Genomic DNA, 23,261 nt, shown 5'->3' on the forward strand with positions numbered 1-23,261 from the left:
ACTAGGCAACATCAGGGAGTCTGTGACCTTGGGGAGGTTTTTTTCTAAAAGAAGCCAGGAGTGGCAAGGTATTTCAAGGTCTCTGCAAGTCCCCACTTTCTGTGCTCACAGTGCCAGAGTGGGGACAGCGTTGACAGAGAACTTATAACGTGTAACAATGAGCAGTGACGGCACCAAAGAGCAGGGAGAACAGACGAGCCGCTACATCGCCACTCAATGGCCAACACTGCACTCGGGGGAGGGGTAAGGATGCTGCTATTCAGGGGGCCATGAAACCAGCAAACCAGCTGCCAGGGCCCCCTGCCTCCACCGAGCACTGACCCAGCCTGAAAGGGAGCCCGGCCGTTTCACCTGCTGTCGGTATCGTGAGATGAGGGTTCTACGTTATAGAAATGTGCTTTGTATTTAAACTTTACTGCCTGCGTCTGTCTCATTTATGACAGCTGCAGCCCAGAGTGTGCAGTAATAATGGAGCATTCCCATTGGAAGGTTCGATAACTATGCAAATCAGCAGGCAGGAGAGAAGCAGTACCTAGTGGAATGCCAGCACCTAAAAGCAGGTGTATGTGCTCAGCAGCGAAGGGCCATCAACATTGGACAAAATCCTGAGACCCATCTGTGACGGCGCGTTGGGGGTCCCGTCTCCTGCACCCTGAAATGGCACGAACAGACTTCACCAGCCAGTAGAATACAGGTGGTTTATTGCTTCTCCACGATACAGCACAGATGTAATCTGGTTACAGGAACTGGGGCTAAGAGGCCTCAGTGCCCCCTTGAGATAGGGGAATCCCAGCCCCCTCCCCAGTTCCTTCTCCCCTGCTTTCCAGCCAGGAACTAACTCCACCTCTCCAAGCCCTGCCCCCAGCCAGGGCAGCATTCCACCTCCCTTTGTTTCTCCCCATGCGGGGTTGGTTCAACTGGTATGGAGTCACCTTTGCATAATAAGGTTTTCCCTGCTGGATCTTGCTCCAGACAGAAGAGGTCACCACAGCCCAGCAAGTACCCCCGCTACGTCACACCATCCAAAGCAAAGGGCTCTGTTGATCGCCACATCCCATGACTAAAACAGCAGAGTGAAATCCTCCCATCAGCTGAGTTCAAGACTTGAAGCAGGAGGGGAGGAACAAAAGCCCTAACCAGGAGGAATTCTGGCCATCTCTAATGTGCTGGTGCCGAGGCTTTGTCTGTACTATGCTGAGTGTTGATGCTGCAGCGAGCGATCCATTGGCTGTTGATTTAATTGCGTCTGCTTAGATGTGACAAATTGATCTTTTGATCAAGGCTGCTTCTCCACCGAGACGAGAAGGCTGCGTCTAGACTGGCATGATTTTGTGCAAATACTTTTAACGGAAAAGTTTTTCCATTAAAATTATTTGCACAAGAGAGTGTCTACACTCAGGCTTATGCCTGAGTGGGAGCATCAAACTATTTGCTCAAGAAGCTCTGATTTTGTACATTACAAAGTCAGTGTTCTTGGACAAATTCTCAAGGACACTGTAGACAGGTGACAAGTTTATTCGCAAAAGCAAGTGCTTTTGCGCAAAATCTTGCCAGTCTAGACACACCCGAAGAGTGTGAGCAAGGGGTAGAGATGGGGACTCCTCACACCTTGCCAGGGGGCTACAGATTCTGTTGGTCCCCTTTGCTGTATATTTCCCTTGACATGGGACAGGCCAGCGGCTCAGGGACAGATCAGCCAGAGGTTCTGCAGGGCAGGGGCAGTTGAAGCATTGCCAGGGCGGTTTATATTCACACAAAGTATCACACAGATAGCTCCTGCCTCCTCACCACTGAGCAGAGGCTGCAGGCAGAGTCCCCGTAGCAGCATGGGCACCTATGAGAACCGGTCCTGCCCTCTGGGATGCTCACGCTGAGCCCTGGTGACTGGCCAGGGCAGAGCCAGAGGTAACAGCATGAGACTGTTTCTCTCCAGTCAGGTCGAAGTAACAAACCACCCCACTCCTGCCAGCCCAGGGAGGGAGAGTCTGAGCCTCTGGCCAAACCTGCAGGGCTCAGGGGAGCTGCTCTGGGGTCCCGGCTCTCAGACAAACTGTGGGTGTCACATCACAACTGCATCGCCTCCCATATGAGCCTTGTGACACGGCTACACCGGGAAATTATTTCAAAAAAACTAAATCAAAGAAGCCTGTCCCCAATGTGGGGAAGCCTCAACAGGAGTCCGAGGCAGGCTTTGTGCATGTGGACGTGCAACCACAACTTACGGCCCCAGGAAGCACTGGGGAGACATTAGTTCAAATTGCTCTGGGGAGTCGTTATCATTTATATATATATATATAGTAGCCCAGTGTCTGTGAGGGTACGTCTACACTACAGTGCTAATTCGAACTAATGCATCTAGAACTAAAAACTAGTTCGAATTAGCATTTTGCTAATTCGAACTAGCGCGTCCACACTGATTGGACACCGGGGCGCATTTAAGGGTGGCTGAAACCGGTTCTGGCAGGGCATCAGGTCAGTAGCTGCTTTGTGTGGCTGCTGTCTGAGGCTATCTGAGGCTCGTGCTTAAAGGGAACCCCCCCAACAGCCAGTTCTCAGCCTTTCCTGCTTCCTTGCCAACCTCGCCAAGGGACAGCAAAGCGTTGGTGTCTGTGCCCGTCTGGGTCGGTGCTTCCCTTCGGGGACGCCGCCACAGGTGGCAACATGGAGCCAGAGCTCGCCCTGCACCTTCTGGTGCACTTTCTGGACTTGGTGCTGCAAGCCTGCCAGCAATGGCTGGAGGCTGCCTGGCACCACCTGGTGCACGTCAGCCCCCTGCCTCTCCACCTCTCCACCTGGCCGCCCTGGGGCCGTGGAGGAGCCGCGGTGGCGCCCCAGCACTGGTGTGCCCCGCCGCACCTGGCGTCTGGATACCAGCAGTGACTGGTGGGACCGCATCATCCTGGAGCACTGGGAAGACCGACAGTGGACCCAGAACTTCAGGATGAGGAGGGACACCTTCCTGGAGCTCTGCGAGTGGCTCGCCCCTGCTCTGTGCAGAAGGGACACTCGCATGAGGCCCGCCATCCCCCTCCAGAAGCGGGTGGCCATCGCCCTCTGCAAGCTTTCCACGCCGTACAGCTACTGAACCATCGGGAACCAGTTCGGCATGGGGAGATCCACCGTCGGAGCGGTGCTCATGCAGGTATGGCACTCGTCAGCCACTGCGCCGGAGGGAGAGGGGGGCTGCAAGGAGGGGATGGGCCACCCCAGGGACAAAGGGGGGGAGGAAGGAGGTGAAAGCGCCCCGCACTGGAGGGGGGGGTCTGTCCCAGCTGTACTACACGCCACCAGGGGGGTTGCTTCTGGGAGTGGGGCACGGGGCACTGCCAGGGCACGAATGCTCCCAGCCACCCGGGCGCCCCACTGATTGGCGCTTTGCTGTGTCTCTCTCCGCATGTGGTCAAGGCCATCAACCGGGTGCTGCTCCGCAGGGTGGTCCACCTCGCCGACCCGGACGCCGTCATCCGGGGATTCGGCGCCCTCGGCTTCCCCAACTGCGGGGGGGCCATCGACGGGATGCACATCCCCATCCGTGCCGACACGGCGCCCTGGGGCTGCAGCAGCTGGAACTCCTGGGCCCCGGCCCCTGGAAGGAGAGAACAGGCTGGGCTGGGGGAGGCTGTTGGACAAGCTGTTGGCTGAGTCCCATGCTCTTGTACCAATAAAAGCAAGCAGGATCTTATGAGGGGGACAAGGCAAAAAGCCACATTTATTGTAAAGATAATAATAAAGAATAAAGATAGAAGCAAACAACATTGTTTAGCTACTTATTCCTATCACTACTTAACCCTTCTACACTTTATATATATATAAACATTCCTTCAATCCATTCATTCAGGTTCTGTGTATTTGTTATAGTTACCAGCCTGGAAGTTGCTTGTGCCAGAACACTGGCCAGGTATTCTGTACACAAGTGATGGGAGTGGGGAGCGAAGTCCTGATCAGATGCGCATCTGAAGCCCCTGTTGGGCTGGCAGCAGAACCTTGGACTCTGACTGCATAGTCTTTTAGTCCAGTTCTTATAGGAATTTCTTCCTATGCCAGTCTATGGGAATTGCTGCATCATGCTGATGTCCGGGGTGGCTGTCAGGTGCTCGTCAGTGATCTCATGGGGTGGATCTCCAGTACTTGCTTTTCTCCACTTGACACCTTTTGGTTGCACTGGCACCTGACGCCTTTTTCAGCCCTTTGTTGTTGCATTCTCAGGCTGGCACCTCTCAAAACCATTCATTCATTGTCCAAGCACACTCTCTTTTACATACATTCCCTAATTAATGTTTCACATACAGTATTTTGTATAATAATAACTTTACATAGACAAGAGTTGTAGTTACAAAAAGTCACAAAGTTTCTGGGTGGCATTTCTTAAAACATTCTCTCTCTGAGTGCTGAGTAGTTACCGTTATAGTTACAATGTTTCACTTTGCGATTAGGGTTAATTGCTTCACAAAGCTTTGAAGAGAACTGGCATCAATTATGTAACAATGCCCTTAGTCGATTACAGGGCTTGGCTCCCAGAGCAGAGTTAGTGGCTTGACAATGCATTGTTACAATGTATCCCTGCAATGTCAATTTCAAGCAGCTCCTTGCAAAAGCTTGAGCATGCCCTGGGACACAGAGGGGAGCTGTTTCTGGTTACATAGGATTATATTCTTAACAGTTTTAAGTTACATGACCTAATATTACATTCCTAACTAATTATATTCTAAAGAGGTAATAATAATAAATCTAAACATTTAACAATCTTAACAAATAAAATAATAAAATAAAATAATAATAAATCTAAACACTTATATGCTTATGCTACTTAGACTTTTAGTTGTGGGAAACAAATTATGGGGAGTCACTTCCACTTTGGGGAATCATTTTTAATACTTTAATATGTTATCCCTACAATGCCAGGGCACTGCTCTTTGGATCCTGTTCCCAGCCCTGCCCAGAGCCAGACCCTGCCCAGAGGGGTTTTCCCTGCCTGGGGAGTAACTCTGTGTCCTTCCGCAGCACCCCCTGCAGGCTGCCCCAGAGCTGCCTTTCCACAGCTCTGCCCCACTCCTGGGAGCAGCAGGGACCAGGCAGCTGTTGAGCTGAGTGTGAGCAGGGGGCTGGGCAGAGACAGAATCTTCTGGGCACCCGCAGGGACAGTGGCCTGTGCCCCAGCGGCTGCGCTGCTCCAGCCATAGGAAAGGGGCTGCTGCGTGTCACCTGCTGCCAATGCCCTGGGGTTATTTTACCCCTTTTATTGACATGAGAGGTAGCTCTTGGGAAAGGGCAAGGGGGCAGGGCCTGGTACCGCTGGTTGCCCTTTCCCATAGGAGAGCAGGGACGGGAACCTGAGAGACTCAACGCAGCAGGCTGGGAAGGGAGACAGAGAAATATTCACCCCCCATCTCACCAGCCTGTGGCATTGTGACGTAGTGGGGGGTACCTTGCTGGTTGCTATGCTGGGCAGTGGGTTGTGAGTGACCCCCACTGGCTGCTGGCTGCAGCATGGCCCAGCCGGGCAGGGGATGAGTCATTATGCAAGGGGGCTTCAAACCTGTCTGACAAGTTCTTCCCCAGGAAGCGGAACAATAGGAAGAAGGGGAGTGGAGCCCTGGCTGGGGGGCAGGGCTGGAAGTGAGCTAGTTAGTTTCTGTCTGGTATCATGGAGGAAGCAGCCTAGGCAACGGGCTGGGATTTAGGGGCCCAGTCTCCCCCATCTCAAGGGGGGCTGAGGCATCCTAGGCCTGCCCTGGAACCAGATTACATCTTTGCTGTATCCTGGAGAAGTAATAAGCTCCCTCTATTCTTCTGGCTGGTGAAGTCTGTTCGTGCCATTACGAGGGTGCAGGAGATGGGAAAACCCCAACATGCCATCACAGGCATTCACAGCAGCCGGACACAGGGGGGGCTAATTGCTCTGGGGGGGTTCTACAAAAGCTCGGCCATTGGTAGGAAGAAGAACAGCCCAGGCAGTGACTCCAGCTGACATGTCTCAGATGAGGCCACATGCAGCCCCAATGGGCTTTCCCCATGGCCATGCCATGAGATATAGCAGAAAAGCAGAAAAACAACAAAAAGGTGTCTGGTAGCAATTTATAGACTAAGAAAACATGCAGGCGGTATCACAAGCTTTCGTGGGCATGGCCCATGTCTTCAGATGACCAGAGTTATGAGTTTGGGATGTGTACACCCAAAATAAATAGTGGGGAAGGGGAGGTGGAGCGAACACAAAAGAAGGGGGGTGGGAGACAGAGCATCAGTAAGTATCTGAAGACTGGATAGTTACATCGAAGCAGATAAAAATCAAAGTCAATAGATAGACTCCCATGTCAGGAAGGAGATTGCTCTCTGTGTTGTATCCTTCCTGACATGGGAGTCTATCTATTGACTTCGATTGTTATCTGCTTTGGTTTAACTATCCAGTCTTCAGATACTTACTGATGCTCTCTCACTCACCCGCCTCCCTTTTTCTTCCCTCCCCTTTCCCCTTCCCCTCTCCTTTTTATTTTGGGGGGTTCACATCCCAAATTCATAACTCTGGTCATTTGAAGAAGTGGGCTGTGCCCACAAAAGCTCATGATCCCATTTGCATGTTTTCTTAGTCTATAAAGTGCTACCAGACCATTTGTTGGTTTTTTTGGTTTGTTGCTGTAACCGACTAACTTGGCTACCCTCAGAAGCAGTAGAAAAGCAGGTAGCACATGCTGTATGAAGACAAGCCCACATACAGACACACACACAAGTCCTGCAGAGGGTGCATAGTTACCTGTCCATGGTGGCTCAAGTCGGTCCTACTGGCCAGGCAGGGCTGACTGAGTGAGGAGTCGGGGTTCCTCTGAGACTCCTCTGAGGCTTGGCTTGCAGGGCTGAACCCAGAGTCCCATGGCAAGAGCTTCCCTTCTTATATGTCGGTTCCCATTGGAGTCTGTGGGATTTCCAGTGTCATGCTGCTGTCATCCGCCCTTAGCAGGTGTTAATCTGTGTTCCTTTGATGATGGTTTCAGGGTTTCCATGGTTGTTTCTCACTCTTGGGGGAGTCTCTGCCTGTTTCCAGGGTTCTTCAATGCTGCTAATTCAATTCAGCCTCAAGACTCAATGTTTCAAAGTTTCCACTTCTTAATCACCTGGGCATCTGTGATGGCTTTCACTCACACCCCCCTCCATTCACACCAAACAATCCTATAGAGTTTTCAAAGAAGATCAATAGCTACAAGGGGTACAACCGAATTTGCAATACTTAACAGGGAGCAAGGCCTTGCAGTAACATTATCCAATTATGAGTGACAGAGAAAGAGAACTTCTAAGCAAGTCATCACATCAAATCATTATGCATACTTATAATCTTATAACCAATATTAAAATATACATTTTTGCTACACATATAAATATCCCCTTTCAGAGAAAGACTCACTGGCCAGCAAACCTGAAAAAGGCAACAGTAAAAAGACGATGACAGGGACACACAAAGCACATGACTTCTTTCTCTCCTGTTTAGGCCCAGTAGTACAGAGTCAACAACATTAATTTTATTATAGAGTCTGCAATAAAAAACAGCTGAATTACAATGAATGAGACATTTATAGCTGCCTGTTTGTGTGTTTTTTCTAGAGCTAATCAAGTCTTTTACGACAGGGATGTCACAGTTTTACTCGTTAACCAGTTAAACTTTTCATAGGGCTGCCAGGACCCATGGCAGCCCCACCGGGCCAGGAGCTGTAAGAGCTCTGGCAGTCCTATGAGTCGCAGCCACCCCAGCAGCCCCGTGAGATCGGGAGCCGTGGTGACCAAAAGGGACTGGGAGCCACAGCAGCCCCTGGAAGCCAAAATTCACGAAGCAAGTGACAGAAATTCTATCAGTTATCTGGTTTTTCATTTTGAATTTTTTTACAGCCCTACTTGAGGAGAAATCAGTAAAGCCACCACCTGCCAGAATTGTTGGCTCCACACTAAGGACACCAACAACTGTCTTGTGAGACCCTGGGTTACCAGTCGGCAAATCCTAGAGCACAGGCTGATCCCAAGCTGGGGTCAGGAAGGTTTTCTCTTGTGACACAAAACACACAAGAGATTATTGCTCCCTTCAAAGCATCTGGAATGACCAGACACAGACTCGCCTGCCTGCGCCCACATGGGCAGTGTCTGTGCGCTACTCACCAGGGATTCCCAGGAGAAGCAGCCGCACCAAGCACAGTAGAGACAATCCAGAGCCAGCGGTCAGCGTAGCCATGTAGTTGTCAGGGGGCGACCTTACAGCACGGCCGCCTTTGCCAGCTCTGCCTGAACGGACACTGAGAAGTCCAAGGTCGAGGGTCAGACCTTCCCCTTAATGCAGAAGGAAGTGGGCAAAGTTCCTCTTTCATGCAATTGTCCAGCCATTGCAAACAAAGCAAAAGTGGAAGAGAAATGTAGCTACGGATGCCAGGAGCTTTCTGAACTGGACGGTTCCCCCATTTAGTGGCCACGGTCAAACGACAAGAACTTTTCATTTTGCAAGTCTTGTGCAAGATCCATGACTGTCAACAGACACACGCCCAGCCTCCAGCCAGAGCCTCTCAGCCCATGTCCGCCCCAGACACTGCACCGTCAGAATGGGACTCGCTGACACACAGACACCCGTGAGCCGGGCACACACAGTTCTGCTGGGAGGGGGAGGGGAAAGGGTGGCCTTTCCCCAGATAGAAGCAGCATGGGGCCTGCACCACGGCTGACGTAGGCCAAGGAAGGCTTTGCCCTCCCCAGACTGCCCACGCTCCCCATTCTCCTCCAACTGCTCAGGAGGGCTGGGCTGCGGCATGGCAGTCTGGCTTGCCCGGCAGCCAGGAAGGATCAGGCTGCTTCACGGCTGCCCCAGGAACTCTCACCACCTGGGAAGGGGGGGCCATGCCACTCGCTGGGGCTGGGGGTAGTAACCTGGGGTGGGGCTGGGCTTGATTCCACGTGAGGGAGACTGGAGAAGGGGCGGGGCCCCAGGTGGAAGGGGCGGGGCCTCAGGCTTGCCTTCCCCAACTGTGCCTTTACCCACAACCCATGGTCTGGACACAAGAGCATGGAGCTTGTAGGACCCATGGAAATCCATGGCCAGCAGCCTGCAAGTGCCATAAATCTGCACCAGCTCTGGGCCCTCTGCAGCGCTCTCCGGCTCCCTGCTGGGAGGGTGCCTGCACCGGATCCCTGGTCTGCAGGGGGAGGACGAGAGACTGACTGTGGGGAGTGAGCCGTGCGCAATGACACAGCACCTGCAGGCTTGTGGGAAACAGAGACCCAGCTGGGCGCGGGGCTACAATTCCCAGAGAACCCGGCCCAGAGCACCAGTGACCCAGCCCACGGCTCTCAGGGGGCCTGACTCTGGCGTTGGGAGATCCACATGCACATTCCTAGCTCCTTGCCCTCTGATGGCCGGAGCCGGGTTCCTGACTTGGAAAGGGGTTGCTTGGTGCTCAGCCATCCGCTGCTGGTGTCACACTGGCACCAGCTGGGTTCATTCTCACCCTGCCTGTGGCCAGGGAAGCAGAGCTGGTGCTTGACTGGGACGTCTCTTTCCAGTGCAAGAAACAATAAAGAACGATAGGAAAACAACTCCAGAAAAGGGACGTTCCGAAAGGAGGGTAAAATGGGACAAAGCAGGGGGCAGGGAGTGAACAGTTAAATCCAGCCAGCGTCAGAGGGGCCAGATAAACCGTGAGTGGCACAAAAAGGCTCCAGAGTGGTGGCTAGAATATCAACCCACCTAGTGCAATGGGTCAGTAATTAAAGGGTTAAATCCAGAGCAGTGGGGACCCAGGAAGTGCTGGCAGGGAGCCAGGAGAGCCAATGGGAAGAGAGGGAAAGATTTTTTAAATGAAACATGTTTTGTCTCTTTCAGTTCCCTTTGTGTGCAAGTCAGAGCATGAGATAGGAGAGAAATGGACTCCACAATAATAAGGCACCGATGTCCCAGCAATATCCACGTCTAAGAAAAGACACCTAAACTCTGGAACAAGAGACATTTAAGTAGAACAGGGAATGTGTATAGTTAGATGGAATCAGGTGACTTGCGTTGTTTTTTGGTTGGTTAAACTCCTCTGTGCTAACCCCTTCCCCCTGCACACTGTAACAAACTGAATCCCAGGGAAGTAATTCTGTTTTAGTCTTTTTTCCAGTTGCTCTAACACCTGGGAAGGACTGTGCCTTTCCAATCTGGTCGTCTTTTTGTTGTTAAAATCACATTTTTTTTTAAGACTAGGCTTTAATACCTACATCCTAAAATAAAAAGGAAGGGGTTCTGTGTGTACGTACCTGAGGCTGAAGGTCCGCTATTAAGAAATTACAATTGGTTTTCAAGCTCTCTCCTAAGGGAGAGTTAAAGGCCTTGGGATGACCCCAAAGGAGGAAATTCCCAAGTGGTTCTTTCTCGTTTCCAAAATTTGGGGTTTTCTTCCGTGTTTTTTGTGCATTTGGGTGGTGGCAGCGTACTAGGCAACAGCAGGGAGTCTGTGACTTTGGGGAGGTTTGGTTTTTTTCAAAGAAGCCAGGAGGGGCAAAGTATTTTAAGGTCTTTGCAGGCTCCCTCTTTCTGGTCGGAGTAGGGAAGAGCTTTAAGAGGGAATTTATGAATAACATGAGTAACAATGAGCAGTGACACCACCAAAGACCAGGGAGAACACAGGAGCCTCTACATCCCCATTCAGTGACCCACACTGCACTCAGGGAAGGGGTAATGTTCCGGCTGTTCATGGGGATATCATGCCAGCAAACCAGCTGGGAAGGGCCCCCTGCCTCCACTGAACACTGGCCAAGCCCAAAAGGGAGCCAGGCTGTTTCACCTGGGCTGCATCTAGACTGGCATGATTTTGTGCAAAATCGTGCCGCCTATCTACACTGGCCGTAAGTATTTGCACAAGAACACTGACTTTGTAATGTACAAAATCACTGGTTCTTGCGCAAATACTCCGATGCTCCCGCTCAGGGATAAGCCCTCTTGTGCAAGTATTCTTGTGCAAGAGGGCCAGTGTAGACAGCAACGTTAATTTCTTGCTCAAGAAAGCCCGATGGCTAAAATGGACATAGGAGCTTTCTTGCGCAAGAGAACGTCTACACTGGCACGGATGCTTTTGCGCAAAAGCAAATCTTTTGCGCAAAGGCACATGCCAGTTTAGGCGCTCTCTTGCACAAATACTTTTAATGGAAAAACTTTTCTCTTAAAAGCATTTGTGCAAAATCATGCCAGTCTAGATGCAGCCCTGGTGTTGGTATTGTTACACGAAGGATCTAAATTATACAAACTTGCTTCCTGTTCAAATTTTACTGCCTGGGTCTGTCTCATTTATAACAGCTGCAGCCCAGAGTGACTAGTAAGAGTGGCGCGTTCCCATTGGAAGCTTCGATAACTATGCAAATCAGCAGGCAAGAGCTAAGCAGTAATTAGTGAAATACCAGTAACCAAAAGCAAGTGTCAACAGCACAGGTCCATTGACAGTTGACAAAATACCGAGACCCATCCAAGGGCAAAGGGCTTTGCTGATCGCTACAACCCATGAATAAGAGACAGAGGAGTGAAATCCTCCTGTTAGCTAAGTTTGAGACTTGAAGCAGGAGGGGAGGAACAAAAAGCCCTAACCAGGAGGAATTCTGTCCGTCTGTAGTGTGCCTAGGCCTTGTCTATACTGAGACATGTGTTGATGCTGCAGCGATCGATCCACTGGCTGTCGATTTATTGCGTCTGCTTAGACGCCACAAATTGATCTTTGTGTCGATGCTGGTACCCCACCGAGACAAGAAGAGTGTGAGCAAGGGGTGGAGATGGGGACCCCTCACACTGTGCCCAGGGGCCCGCAGATTGGTCCCCTTCTCTGTGCATTTCCCTGAGGTGGGACAGGCCAGCGGCTTGGGGCAGATCAGCCCAAGGCTACACTGGGAAATTATTTCAAAATAACTAAATGGAACTAGCCTGTTCCCACTGTGGGGAAGCCTCACCAGGACTCCGAGGCAGGCTCTGTGCATGTGGACACGCTACCGCCACTTACAGCCCCAGGAAGTACTGGGGAGTCATTAGCTCGAATTGTCCCGGGGAGTCGTTATTCTGAAATAGCAGCGGCACCGCGTCCACATGACCGTGACTTTGAAATCACGATTTAACTATTTTGAAATAAGAGTTCTCCCCAAGGAAAGCAGGACAGATTTTGAAAAAGAAATCCCCTTATTTTAATACAGGCGAGTCAGTGCAGTCGCTCCACTTATTATTTCGACATTACTCCCTGGGGTATATATTGTTTGGTTCCCTGAAGGAAAGGGCAGGTCAGACAGCGCAGAGGGGAGGGCGAGAGGGGGCAGGGAGCCGAGTCGGGGTCCTGCCAGAGGCTGTGCCCGCAGGAGGGCAGTGAGCGGTGGGTGCGTCCATCAGAGACTCAGCTTCCCAGGCCAGAGGGGCCGTTCTGCTCCTCTGCTCTGACCCTCCCTGCAGCACAGGCCAGAGACCTGCCTGGACAATCCCGACAGCGGCTCCTTCAGAGAAACATCCAGCCTGGGCTGAAACAGCGTCACTGACGGAGCATCCACCACGGCCCTTGGCAAACGGCCCCTGTTAGTTCCTCTCTCCAGGAACATTTTGGCCTCATTTCCAGGCTGAATTTGGCTGGTTTCCAGGTCCAGACACAGACGGGGCATCACCCTGGTACTGGCGAGTCTGACGATCCCGCTATTAAACCTTTGTTCCCCAGGCCACGTTGGTACTTGCAGACTGGAAACTGGTCACCTCTTAACCTTCGCTTTGTTAAGCCTGGGCTCCATGGGACAGGCCAGCAGGGGGCGCTGCAGCTCCACCATCTGGGGGCTGGTCTCCGGGCTGCAGACAGAGCGGGTGGCAGGCGGGGAGGGGGAGAACATCGGGGAACAGACCAGGGGCTGCAAAGGAAAGAATCCAACAGGTGAGTGAGGAGGGCCAGGCAGTGACCCTGCCCTTAGCAGTGACCCAGCCCAGGAATATCCCCCAGGGAAACTGCTCTAGTCGGCTCCGTCAGCGCCAGGATAACCTGAACTGGGGACCGGGCAGGGAGCAGGAATGTCCCACTTAAACCGAGGGAGATTTACTCGGGGTCCTGGCTCTCCCGTGACTGAGCTCACTCAGCACCTGAGTTCCCCCTGCCTAGAACGGGGAGGGTTCCTCCAGGGCAGGGCTTGGTGCTAAGGAGCCCAGAGAGCCGGAGGCTGCAGAGGATTCAGGCCAGAACTGAAGCACCCCCGAAGGACGGTGTCACAAGCTGGGGGGGGTGAGGCTCAGGGAAGCTGAGCGGGGTGGGACGAGCTGGGGGATTGTCTCTTTGGGGACAGACACAGGGAGCTGGGCAGCAGTGCTGGGGGGGGTCCCCGGCAGTCACAGGGCTCTGGAGCTAAGCAGCCCGGAGCGTAGCCACGAGTGGGTCGCTGGGACCCTCTGTACAAACCCGGTGCAGGAGAGGGTCAGGGACCCGGCAATGCCTGGCTCAGGCTGGCGTGGGGCTGCTGTTAGGGGGTGACGACCCTGCGGCAGGATTTCCAGCACCAACATGCCTGGGACAACGCGCCAGCCCCAGGGCCGGGCGATCATTGCTAATGAGGCGCCACCCCCGGACTGTGGAGAGGGGGCGAGGGCGGCATCCCCCAGGGTAGGAATGGCAGTGGGGGAGGAGGCTGGGAGGGAGGCTGGGGGCAGAAGGGAGCTTGGGGAGGGGACTGCGGTGCAGGAGGGCCTGTGGCTGAAGGAGGCGGTTGTGACCGGGGGCACTGGCCTGGGGTGCAGAGCTTTGGGTTGTGACCCAGGGCCAATGGGATTGTGCTGGGGGCGGGCGCAGCCTCTATCCGCTCACCCCCCCGGGCTCACAACTGTGAAAGAGAAATGGCCCCGCAGCAGCTTTTCTGGTGCAGAGGGGTGGGGCCAGCTGGGTCTTGTGGCTTGACGGGCTGGGTCTGGCCCCTGGGCCGTATTTTGCCCAGCCCTGCGCTAGCCCCTCCTGCTCTGCTCCCGGGGAGCTCTGCCCAGCCATAACCCCAGGAGAGAAGCCGTTACCTGCTTAGCCTTTGCTCCTCAGGAAGAGGAAGAAGAGGAAGGCTCCAGTCAGCACCTTCTCCAGGACGAGGCCGATCCAGAGAGCGGGGCTGGAGAACAGGGCCCATGTAGGGAGCGCTGGGTCTGCAGAGTAAACGCATCCGCTCAGCGAATGGAGGGGACCCCAGTGGGGAGTCTGTTCTCTCCCGTGAGCACGGCCTGTCTCAGGGCTGGCCCCCCCCATGCACGTCCCATCCCCTGTGTCAGACACCTGCCGGCTCCCAAACTTCCCGCGCTCGCTCATGTGCTCACAGGCACTGGCTCTGCCATGGCGCGGAGCCTCTCGCGTCTCGCTGGGGAACAGCCATGGGCCCGCTCAACCCAGCAGAGCCTGCCCCCTCTGCCGGGCAGCACCTGCCTCCTCCAGTAACAACTGGCTGATCCCAGGCCTGCCCTGGCTGCAGAGTGGACCCTTGGGCTGGGGAGCCTCATGCAGCTTCACCCCAAAGATTCACATGGATCAAAGTCAGGCTGGTGCCTGAGTCCTTCCCCCAGCTGCACCCAGTGCCCGTGCCGAGGGAGGAAGGGCCGTGCCCCAGGGAGCCTGGACTCTGGCGTGGGGCCCTCGGGCTCTGCAGAGCAGGAGGACAAGGGCTCAGGAGCCACCTGCACTTTTATCTGAGAGCCTCAAATCAGCCACATCCCTGAGCTGGGGGAGTCCTTGGGGAACCAGCTCTGCAGAGGGACCAGGTCTGAGTTCCCCTCCATGGGACATTCACACGCTCCAGGGAGTATCAGCCCTGGGCACAGAGAGCGGCCACAGCGACATTTCCTGCCCTTCCCCTCGCCCCGGAGAGCAGAGCTAGACCCCTGGACTAAGAGGCACCGGTACCCTGAGGAGCTGCACTGGGGGGGCTGGGTGAAATTGCCCCTGGGCTCTGCAGAGGAGACCCGGCGTTTCCTAGCAGGAGCAGGGGAGGTGCCAGCTCCACATTTACCTCCATCAGATGAAGCGGGATCTTTGCCAGGCTCTGTGGGTGGCAGGGAGACTCTCAGCGTGGCGCTGGCACTGACGGGGGGCTGGGAATCGTGCACAGCCCGACAGGTGAACACAGACGGGTTCCTCTGCTCGGTTGCTCTGACCTCCAGGGAGCTCTGCAACGTGAATGTCCCGTCTGGATTCTCCGCCTGGAGGGAGGGTTTCCCCAGATCTGTCTCGTTTCCATTTTCCAGCCAGCTGAGACTGGCCCCCAGCGGGTAGAACCCCTCCGCGCGGCAGGTGAACGTCACGGACTCGTTCCGTGCGACCGGCCCCGCCGGGTCAGAGCCCACTCGCAGCCTGGGTGGAACTGACAACACACAAACACCCTGTGCTTGGCATCGCCTGAAATTCCCCTTCTCCTGCGGGGCTGGAGGGAAATTACAGGGCTGGGCCGATTGACCTTCCCGCTGCGCCCACGTCCCACCTGGCCCCAGGGCCCTGCCTGGAGCGTGTTCAGCTCTGACTGGAATCTCTTCCTTAAGCCAGGGAATCCTGCCAGGGAGCAGGGGACAGCCGCCATGTATCTGGGCATCCTTTCCCCTGTGCCAGGGACCCCTTTGTCCCATGCTGAGCAGGGTCCTCTCTGACCCCACAGGCCGTGCTGTCCCACACGGGGAGGGGCTGCCTGTGGACAGTGATGACACTTGGCTGGTCCACAGCACCTCCCCTCTGAGGATCTCAAAACATCACCCCAGCGCAGAAACTAGCCCTCCCCATTGCCCGGCGGATGGGTGAGCAGGAGCCAGGCAGGACCCCTCCTGGAGGCTGTCGTGGATGGTAAATAAATCCCTGGCCCTGCCCCCCGGTGCTCAGGACAGAGCCCCAGTCATGGATGGGGCTGTGGGGGCTCTCAAGGCGATTCTATAAAAACCACCAGAATTAGTTGGACACAAACATGCTCCACCCCCAACCCCCCCCCCCCTCCCCCCGCCCCTTCCACCACCTTAGGAAAGAGCCCTGCGGCTGGGAAACTTCATCAGGGGGAGAGGATCTCGCCAAGATTGGGGGAAGGTCTCTGCGTTCTCAGGGCCCTAGAATGAAAGACGGGCCCGGGGCAGAGATTGGACCCACATCTGGATTCAGTGTCTGACACCCACTAAACACCCAGCCCTAGGGACCCCAGAGGGCAGCAGACCCATCTCCGGTGCCCTTCCCCCACCCAGTGGCAGAGCCCCCAGTGCTCAGCCCCAGCTGGGCTCCTACCTCGCAGGGCGTGGCTGAGGTCGTACGTCCCACGCAGGGGAGCCGCTAAGGTGCTGTGCTCTATCTGACAGGTGAGCTGGGAGCGGGCGTCTCCTGCGCTCAGATTCAGCCCCACGGTGCTGGATACGTTGTAGGAGACGCTCTCGTGTTCGGGGAGAACCCGGGGCTGAGGGCTCTGTGGGTGGCAGGGAGACTCTCAGCGTGGCGCTGTCACTGACGGGGGGCTGGGAATCGTGCACAGCCCGACAGGTGAACACAGACTGGTTCCTCTGCTCGGTTGCTCTGACCTCCAGGGAGCTCTGCAGCGTGAACGTCCCGTCTGGATTCTCTGTCGGGCGGGAGGGTTTCCCCGGATCCGTCTCATTTCCATTCTCCAGCCAGCTGAGACTGGTTCCCTGCGGGTAGAACCCCTCCACGCGGCAGGTGAACGTCACAGACTTGTTCCGTGTGACCGGCCCCGCCGGGTCAGAGCCCACTCGCAGCCTGGGTGGAACAATCGACGCTGGGGACATCTCTAGGTGTGGAAAGGCTCCTTTTTCACTGCTTCCCAGTGATATTTTGAGACTTGGGAAACAGCCCTGCCCCACGGCCCATCTCCCGCTCCTGTGAGAGCGATTTGTTTATGGATGGTTTGATTGTTCTTTCTCCGTAAATGTAATGTTATGACAGCGTGTAAGTCAGGCTACGTCTCGACAGCAGCGCTATTTCAGGATACTGGAGGTACCTGACGATAGCTATTCCGTGTCTTTAAACGCGCCTGTTATTTCAAAACAACAGGTCATAGAATCATAGAACTGGAAGAGACCTCAGAAGGTCAAGTCCAGCCCCCTGCTCTAGGCAGGACCAATCCCAACTAAATCAACCCAGCCAGGGCTTTGTCAAGCCGAGACTTAAACATCTCTAGGGATGGAGACTCCACTACTCCCCTAAGGAACCCATTCCAGTGCTTCACTACCCTCCTAGTGAAATAGTTTTTCCTAATATCCAACCTGGACCTCTCCCATCACAACTTTAGCCCATCGCTCCTTGTTCTGCCATCTGTCACTACTGAGAACAGCCTCTCTCAATCCTCTTTGGAACCTCCCTTGAGGAAGTTGAAGGCTGCTATCAAATCCCCCCTCACCCTTCGCTTCTGCAGACTAAACAGACCCAAGTCCCTCAGCCTCTCCTCATAAGTCATATGCTCCAGCCCCCTAATCATTCTGGTGCTCTGTTCTGGTGTCCCTATAACCCTCATTCCACGAGGGTTGAGAGACTTGCCGGAAGAGCACTTTATTTCAAAATTTGGCACTGTGTAGACAGCGCCAAATTTAGAAAGAAGCTATTACTTTGCTCCCTCGGTAATTGGGACAACCAAAGTGGAGTCTGTGACCCTTGACCTAGGGATCCACATTGGATCTCCTCAGAGACCAGTCTAAAGGGCTTTATCGTTACTGTCGCTTACCCTTTGGAATAACTTCTGCCCCCACTTTGTTCCAGAGAGCTATGGACCAGATCTCGTGTGGCTTGCCAGGAGTCCAGTGCTATCTTGACGATATCCTGGTCACAGGCGGGAACGAGGAGGATCACCTTAAGAACTTAGAGGCTACCCTGCAAAGACTGGAAGAGTATGGCCTACGAGTCCGTAAAGATAAGTGTGCATTCTTTCAGCCCTCTGTTGAATATTTGGGACACATCATTGATGCTACTGGCCTTCATAAATTCCCTTCAAAAGTTAAGGCTATTGTGGAGGCTCCACCCCCTCAAAATGTTAGTCAGCTTCGCTCATTTTTAGGATTATTAAACTATTATGGAAGGTTTATGTCACAGCTAGCCACACTATTAAAACCACTTCACGAGCTCCTTGGCCTGAACAAGTTCTGGAAGTGGACTGACGCCTGTGACGTTGCATTTAACAAGGCTAAATGTGCATTGCTAAACGCAGAGGTCCTGATGCATTTTAATCCATCCTCAGCTTTATAGTTGGCTTGTGATGCCTCCCTATATGGAGTGGAAGCAGTCTTGTCACATGTTATGCCTTCAGGAGAGGAGAAACCAATTGCTTTTGCTTCCAATCAAGGCTGAAACTAACTATGCGCAAATTGAACATGAAGCATTGGGAATCGTTTTTAGGATTCGGAAATTTCACCAGTACCTGTTTGGAAGGAAGTTTACACTTCTCACTGACCATCGACCTCTGATGGCAATTTTTGGTCCACACTCAGGTATTCCACCGATGGCTGCTAGTCGTATGCAACGATGGGCATTGTGGCTTTCAGGACACACATATGAGATCAGATATCGGAAAGCCACTCTACATGGCAATGCAGATGGTCTCTCTAGGCTGCCTTTGCCAGTCAAACATCAAGATAGTGGCCAGAAGGAAATCTTTTACTTTGAACAGGTAGAGAACATGCCCATCACTGCTGCACAAGTTAAGAGAACAACTCGTGTTGACCCAGCACTGTCCCAAGTTATGGATCTAGTGATGCATGGAACATCTCTATGGAACTCTCAGGTCTCACCTGACCTTGACCCCTACGTGTCCAGGAAAACAGAGTTATCAACCCATTCGGGGTGCTTGTTGTGGGGAATGCATGTCATTATTCCAAAAATACTGACACAACAGATGTTAGAGCAACTGCATTCAGGCGGCTGTGGAATGGTGCGCCTGAAAGAAATTGCATGAAGCTATTTTTGGTGGCCTGGCTTGGACAGTGACATTGAAGAGAAGGCAAGAGCTTGTATTTCTTGGCAAGGTATGAGGAATGCACCTCAATTGGCACCTCTACACCGATGAGACTGGCCTGAAAAATCATGGCAATGTATTCATGTTGATTTTGCTGGCCCATTTGAAAGTAGCATGTTATTGGTGATGGTAGATGCTCTTTCCAAATGGCCAGAAGTCTATATAATGCCTTCCACTACTGCTGAGAGTACTATCCAAAAACTACAGGGAATATTTTGTTTTGGTCTTCCTGAACAACTTGTGAGTGACAACGGTCCACAGTTTGTCTCTCAGGAGTTTGGAAATTTTATGAAGGCAAACAGGATCCATCACATCACTTCAGTACCCTATAACCCAGCCACAAATGGATTGGCTGAATGGTTTGTTCAGATAATGAAACAAGCTTTGAAATCGGCTACAGGACATTCACTCATATAAAAGAGACTGGACACCTTCTTACTATCCTACAGAAACACTCCTCATGCTACAACCAAAGCGCCCCCGGCTTTTCTAAAGATGGGACGTCAGCTGCGCACGTGCTTTGATTTGCTGAAACCTTCAGAACCGCGACAAATTGTGCAACGTCAGCAGCAAGGTCAAGTCATCAGGCGCATCCAGAGCAAAAGATCGAACCTTTAGTCCTGGACAGCCAGTTTTGGCTCGGAACTATGCTCCTAGAGCTAAATGGGTCCCTGCCACTACTATTGCTCAAACAGGACCTGTTTCCTATACTGTCCGGACTGCGAAGTATCTCATCTGGCGGTGGCATGCAGATCAGTTCTTGACAAGTTATTCCTGCCCCCAAGGCCATCTCCAGTTGAGTTGCCCGTCCTTCCCACTGCAGGTGAGCTACCGTGTCAAGAATCACCTGCTCCTGACTCTCCTCCGTCACCACCAGCGGCGAACAATAACCCCCTCCCTGAGCAGGCTGATCCAACAGCCTCACCTGGTTACACTTCAAGTTCCCAGCCCAGTGTCAGGCCTGCACCCAGAACATCTTCGGGTGCGAGAACGCCGGATGTCCGCCGTCATCCACCCAGAGAAAAGAGGCCTCCTCAGCAGCTGGACCTTTAGTTGAGATTAACTCACAGATGGGGCAAAATAATCCCCAGGGTTAGTGGGAACTTGAGGTGGTCACCATCATTTCTTAGTTAATAAAAACGTCCCCTTAAGAAAACAAAAACTAAGGAGGGAGGAATATGTTGTATATTGGGTTGTAGATATAGATCTTGTTATAGTAACTGAGCAGGTCACTGGGGTCAGCCCAGCTAGTCTGGGCTTGTGGTAGTGAGTTCTGTGCTATGCAATAAAACAGACACTTGCACCCACTCAAGCTCTCTGCCTTTCCACTGTTTTCTTCCTATACTGTGGAACTCCCCACGACGTAACACCATCCACCCCACCCTGCTGGAAGACTGGTTATGTGGGAGAAGGGCCCATCTAAAAACCCAGCCCCAAGGGCCTAGCAGAGCCCCCAGTGGTGAGTCCCAGCTGGGCTCCTACCATGCAGATCAGGGCGAGACTCTCTCCCGCTGACACCGACACGGCGCCCTGGGGCTGCAGCAGCTGGAACTCCTGGGCCCCGACCCCTGGAAGGAGAGAACAGGCCGGGCTGGGGGAGGCTGTTTGACAAGCCCCATCCCGCAGCAGCAGGGGGCTGAGTCCCCCGCCAGGGCACCGCTCCTTGAATCCTGCTCCCAGCCCTGCTGTTGTGGGATGACACCTGCTGTAGTAGGTTCAGGGAACCAGCTCTGCCTCCCTAGAGGACCCTCTGGTGCAGGCTGTCTGCTGGCTCAGCTCCACACCCTGCCTACGGTGCCCTTCCCTCCTAGCACTGCCCTAGGTCAGTGTCCCTGCCCTCTGGGGTCCTCCCCTCCCAGGAGAATCCCCAATTCCCTTTTGCCCCTGTTGCCTCAGTGACTCATCGCCAGTCACCATGTAGCCCCTGCCCCAGGGGCAAACTACAGTCTGAAATGGCCACTCACCATTAGCAAGGGTGTGGGGACCTGCTGCCTCCCCACAGCCCTAGGGCACACAGGCCCTGCAGCCTGGGAATGGGGTTGGGTCAGATCAGAGCTTCACAGCCCAGCCCAGCCCAGCCCAGCCCCTCCCCTCCCCTCCCTCTTGCTCTTGCTCTTGCTCTTGCTCTTGCTCTTGCTCTTGCTCTTGCTCTTGCTCTTGCTCTTCACCAGCTTCCCTGGCAGCCAAGTCCCTTCTGCTCCCAGCTATTGCAAAAGTGCATGGTCTGCCTGCTAGGAGCCCTAATTTATGGCCCTAATTGGCTGTATCTGCCTCAGCTGCAGGCTCCCAGCCTTCTCCTAGGGCTGGGTTTTAACCCTTAAAGGGCCAGTGCAGGGCAGCCATCCTATCACACCTGCCCAGGGAGGGGCGTTCGCTGCCTGGGGAGTAACTTTGTGTCCCTCCGCAGCACCCCCTGCAGGCTGCCCCAGAGCCTGACCTGACACCGCAGACTGCCCTGCGCTCCAGAAGTGGATGGCAACAGGTTCGGCTCCTGGGGGGCTCCCCACACTGCCCCTGCCCCGAGCACTAGCCCCCCACTCCCATTGGATGGGACCCTGGTGCTGGCTGCGTCTGGGCGCAGCCTGGTCTGAGATGCCAGGAGAGGCAGGAAGCTGCCTTAGCCTCCCACCCCTACCCCCGCTTCCCGTGCTGCACCACTGACCGGGAGCTGCTTGAGGTGAGCCCCTCCTGCCCCAGCCCTGCCCCCCCTCAAAGCCAGCCCCCCTACAGCCCAAAGCTCCTCCTCAGCCCCTCCCCACAGCCCACTCTTCAGTCACATGATGTTGGGTTGCGGCATCGACCGTTTTCTTCAACCGGGTGGCAAGAAAAAGAGTTTTGAACTCGCTGGCCTAGGCAGCGCCAACGGTAGCTCAGCGAGGACAATTTCTCAGCATACGGGAGCTGCAGAAGGAGAGTGAGAGGGAGGGATCGGTGAAAATGGGGCTGGACCGTAGGGTCTCAGCCCTGCTCCTGGAGCCAGACACCCACTGCAATGGGATGGAGGCAGAGAGCAGCTTGCCACCACCCAGCTGATCACCAGCTGGGCTCAGGACGATGTTTCCTCTCCTGGGACGTGGCTTAGAACTTCCACCGACACCTCTGGAATGTCTCCCCATGGCACGGCGCAGGAGAGCAGGGTTGCGCCCACGTGGGCAATGCGTGTGTCACCTTCCAGGGATTTCCAGGAGAGGCAGCAGCCCCAGGCATGGACAGGACAATCCAGACCCAGCGGCAGTGGGGTGAGCCCCTCGACCCCGCAGCCTGTGCCAGCTCTCCCTGGGCTCAGCACAGCTTGAGAAATGGGCGTTAAAGCAGAAGGAAGTGGGCTGCATGAGAGACGTTTCCTCTTGGCACCGGAGCAAGCTAAACTGTCCCCCCACTATTAATGTGACTTCTCACAGCAAAGCAGCTGGTGTCCCGGTTCCCTCATGACCCCTCCGCTAGCCCAGCCCCTTGATCGCCATGAGCTTAAGCAAGGGTGGGAAACTGATGGTCCAGGGCCTGGATCCAGCCCCCGGCTTGCTTGGATCCAGCCCCCGAGGCTTGCCCCCCCCCCCAGCATTGGGGAGCTGGCACTCCAGCCCTGTGACCCTCCCCCTCCCTCCCAGACCCCACACCCCAAGCCCACCTCCTGGCAGCCCCCTCCCACACACTGAACCCCCCATTTTTATCTCACCCCAAAGTGTAGGGGAGCCCACAAAATGGACTAGCCTGGGCCCCCAGCCCAGAAAGGTTCCCCACCCCTGAGATAGAGCACCCGTGCTAATGATGCTGGGGGGGGGGTCAAGGCTGGAGGGTGCTGCTCTTTGGGAAAGGGACCCCCGACAGTAAGCCAAGGACATGTCCTCCCCTCCCCAGAATCAAAGCAGAGAATTTACCAGCCCCGGCATGTTCAGAAACCTGCCCAAAGAGAGTCAAAGCGACACCCTGAGAGCCCTGCTCTCCAGCTGTTGCCTTATTAGGACAGTTACTCCGCCAGCTGCCTTCACACTCATCGGGGTGGGTGTCAATCCCTCGGCTCTGCTGTGACGGCGTGTTGGGGTTTTCCCGTCTCCTGCACCCCCGTAATGGCACGAACAGACTCCACCAGCCAGTAGAATAGAGGTGGTTTATTGTTTCTCCAGGATACAGCACAGCACAGATGTAATCTGGTTCCAGGGCAGGCCTAGGATGCCTCAGCCCCCCTTGAGATGGGGGAGCTTGGGCCCCTAAATCCCAGCCCGTTGCCTAGGCTGCTTCCTCCATGATACCAGCCAGAAAACTAACTCACTCACTTCCAGCCCTGCCCCCCAGCCAGGGCTCCACTC

At 54.3% G+C, this 23,261-nt stretch overlaps 1 protein-coding gene across 1 annotated transcript; it reads right to left on the reverse strand.

Annotated features, from left to right (window-relative positions):
* Window positions 1-6,501: 6,501 nt before the first annotated feature.
* Window positions 6,502-16,738, reverse strand: LOC142818884 (signal-regulatory protein beta-1-like). Its single transcript, XM_075901547.1, has 6 exons — window positions 16,514-16,738; window positions 16,227-16,401; window positions 14,980-15,330; window positions 14,003-14,125; window positions 8,137-12,861; window positions 6,502-7,161 (listed from the first exon to the last, which is right to left on the reverse strand). The coding sequence occupies exons 1-4, from the start codon at window positions 16,736-16,738 to the stop codon at window positions 14,007-14,009; spliced, it is 870 nt and encodes a 289-aa protein (XP_075757662.1). The 3' UTR covers window positions 6,502-7,161; window positions 8,137-12,861; window positions 14,003-14,006.
* Window positions 16,739-23,261: the final 6,523 nt, after the last annotated feature.

This window comes from Pelodiscus sinensis, chromosome 18 (genome assembly GCF_049634645.1).
Source record: "Pelodiscus sinensis isolate JC-2024 chromosome 18, ASM4963464v1, whole genome shotgun sequence".
Classification (NCBI taxonomy): Eukaryota; Metazoa; Chordata; order Testudines; family Trionychidae; genus Pelodiscus; species Pelodiscus sinensis.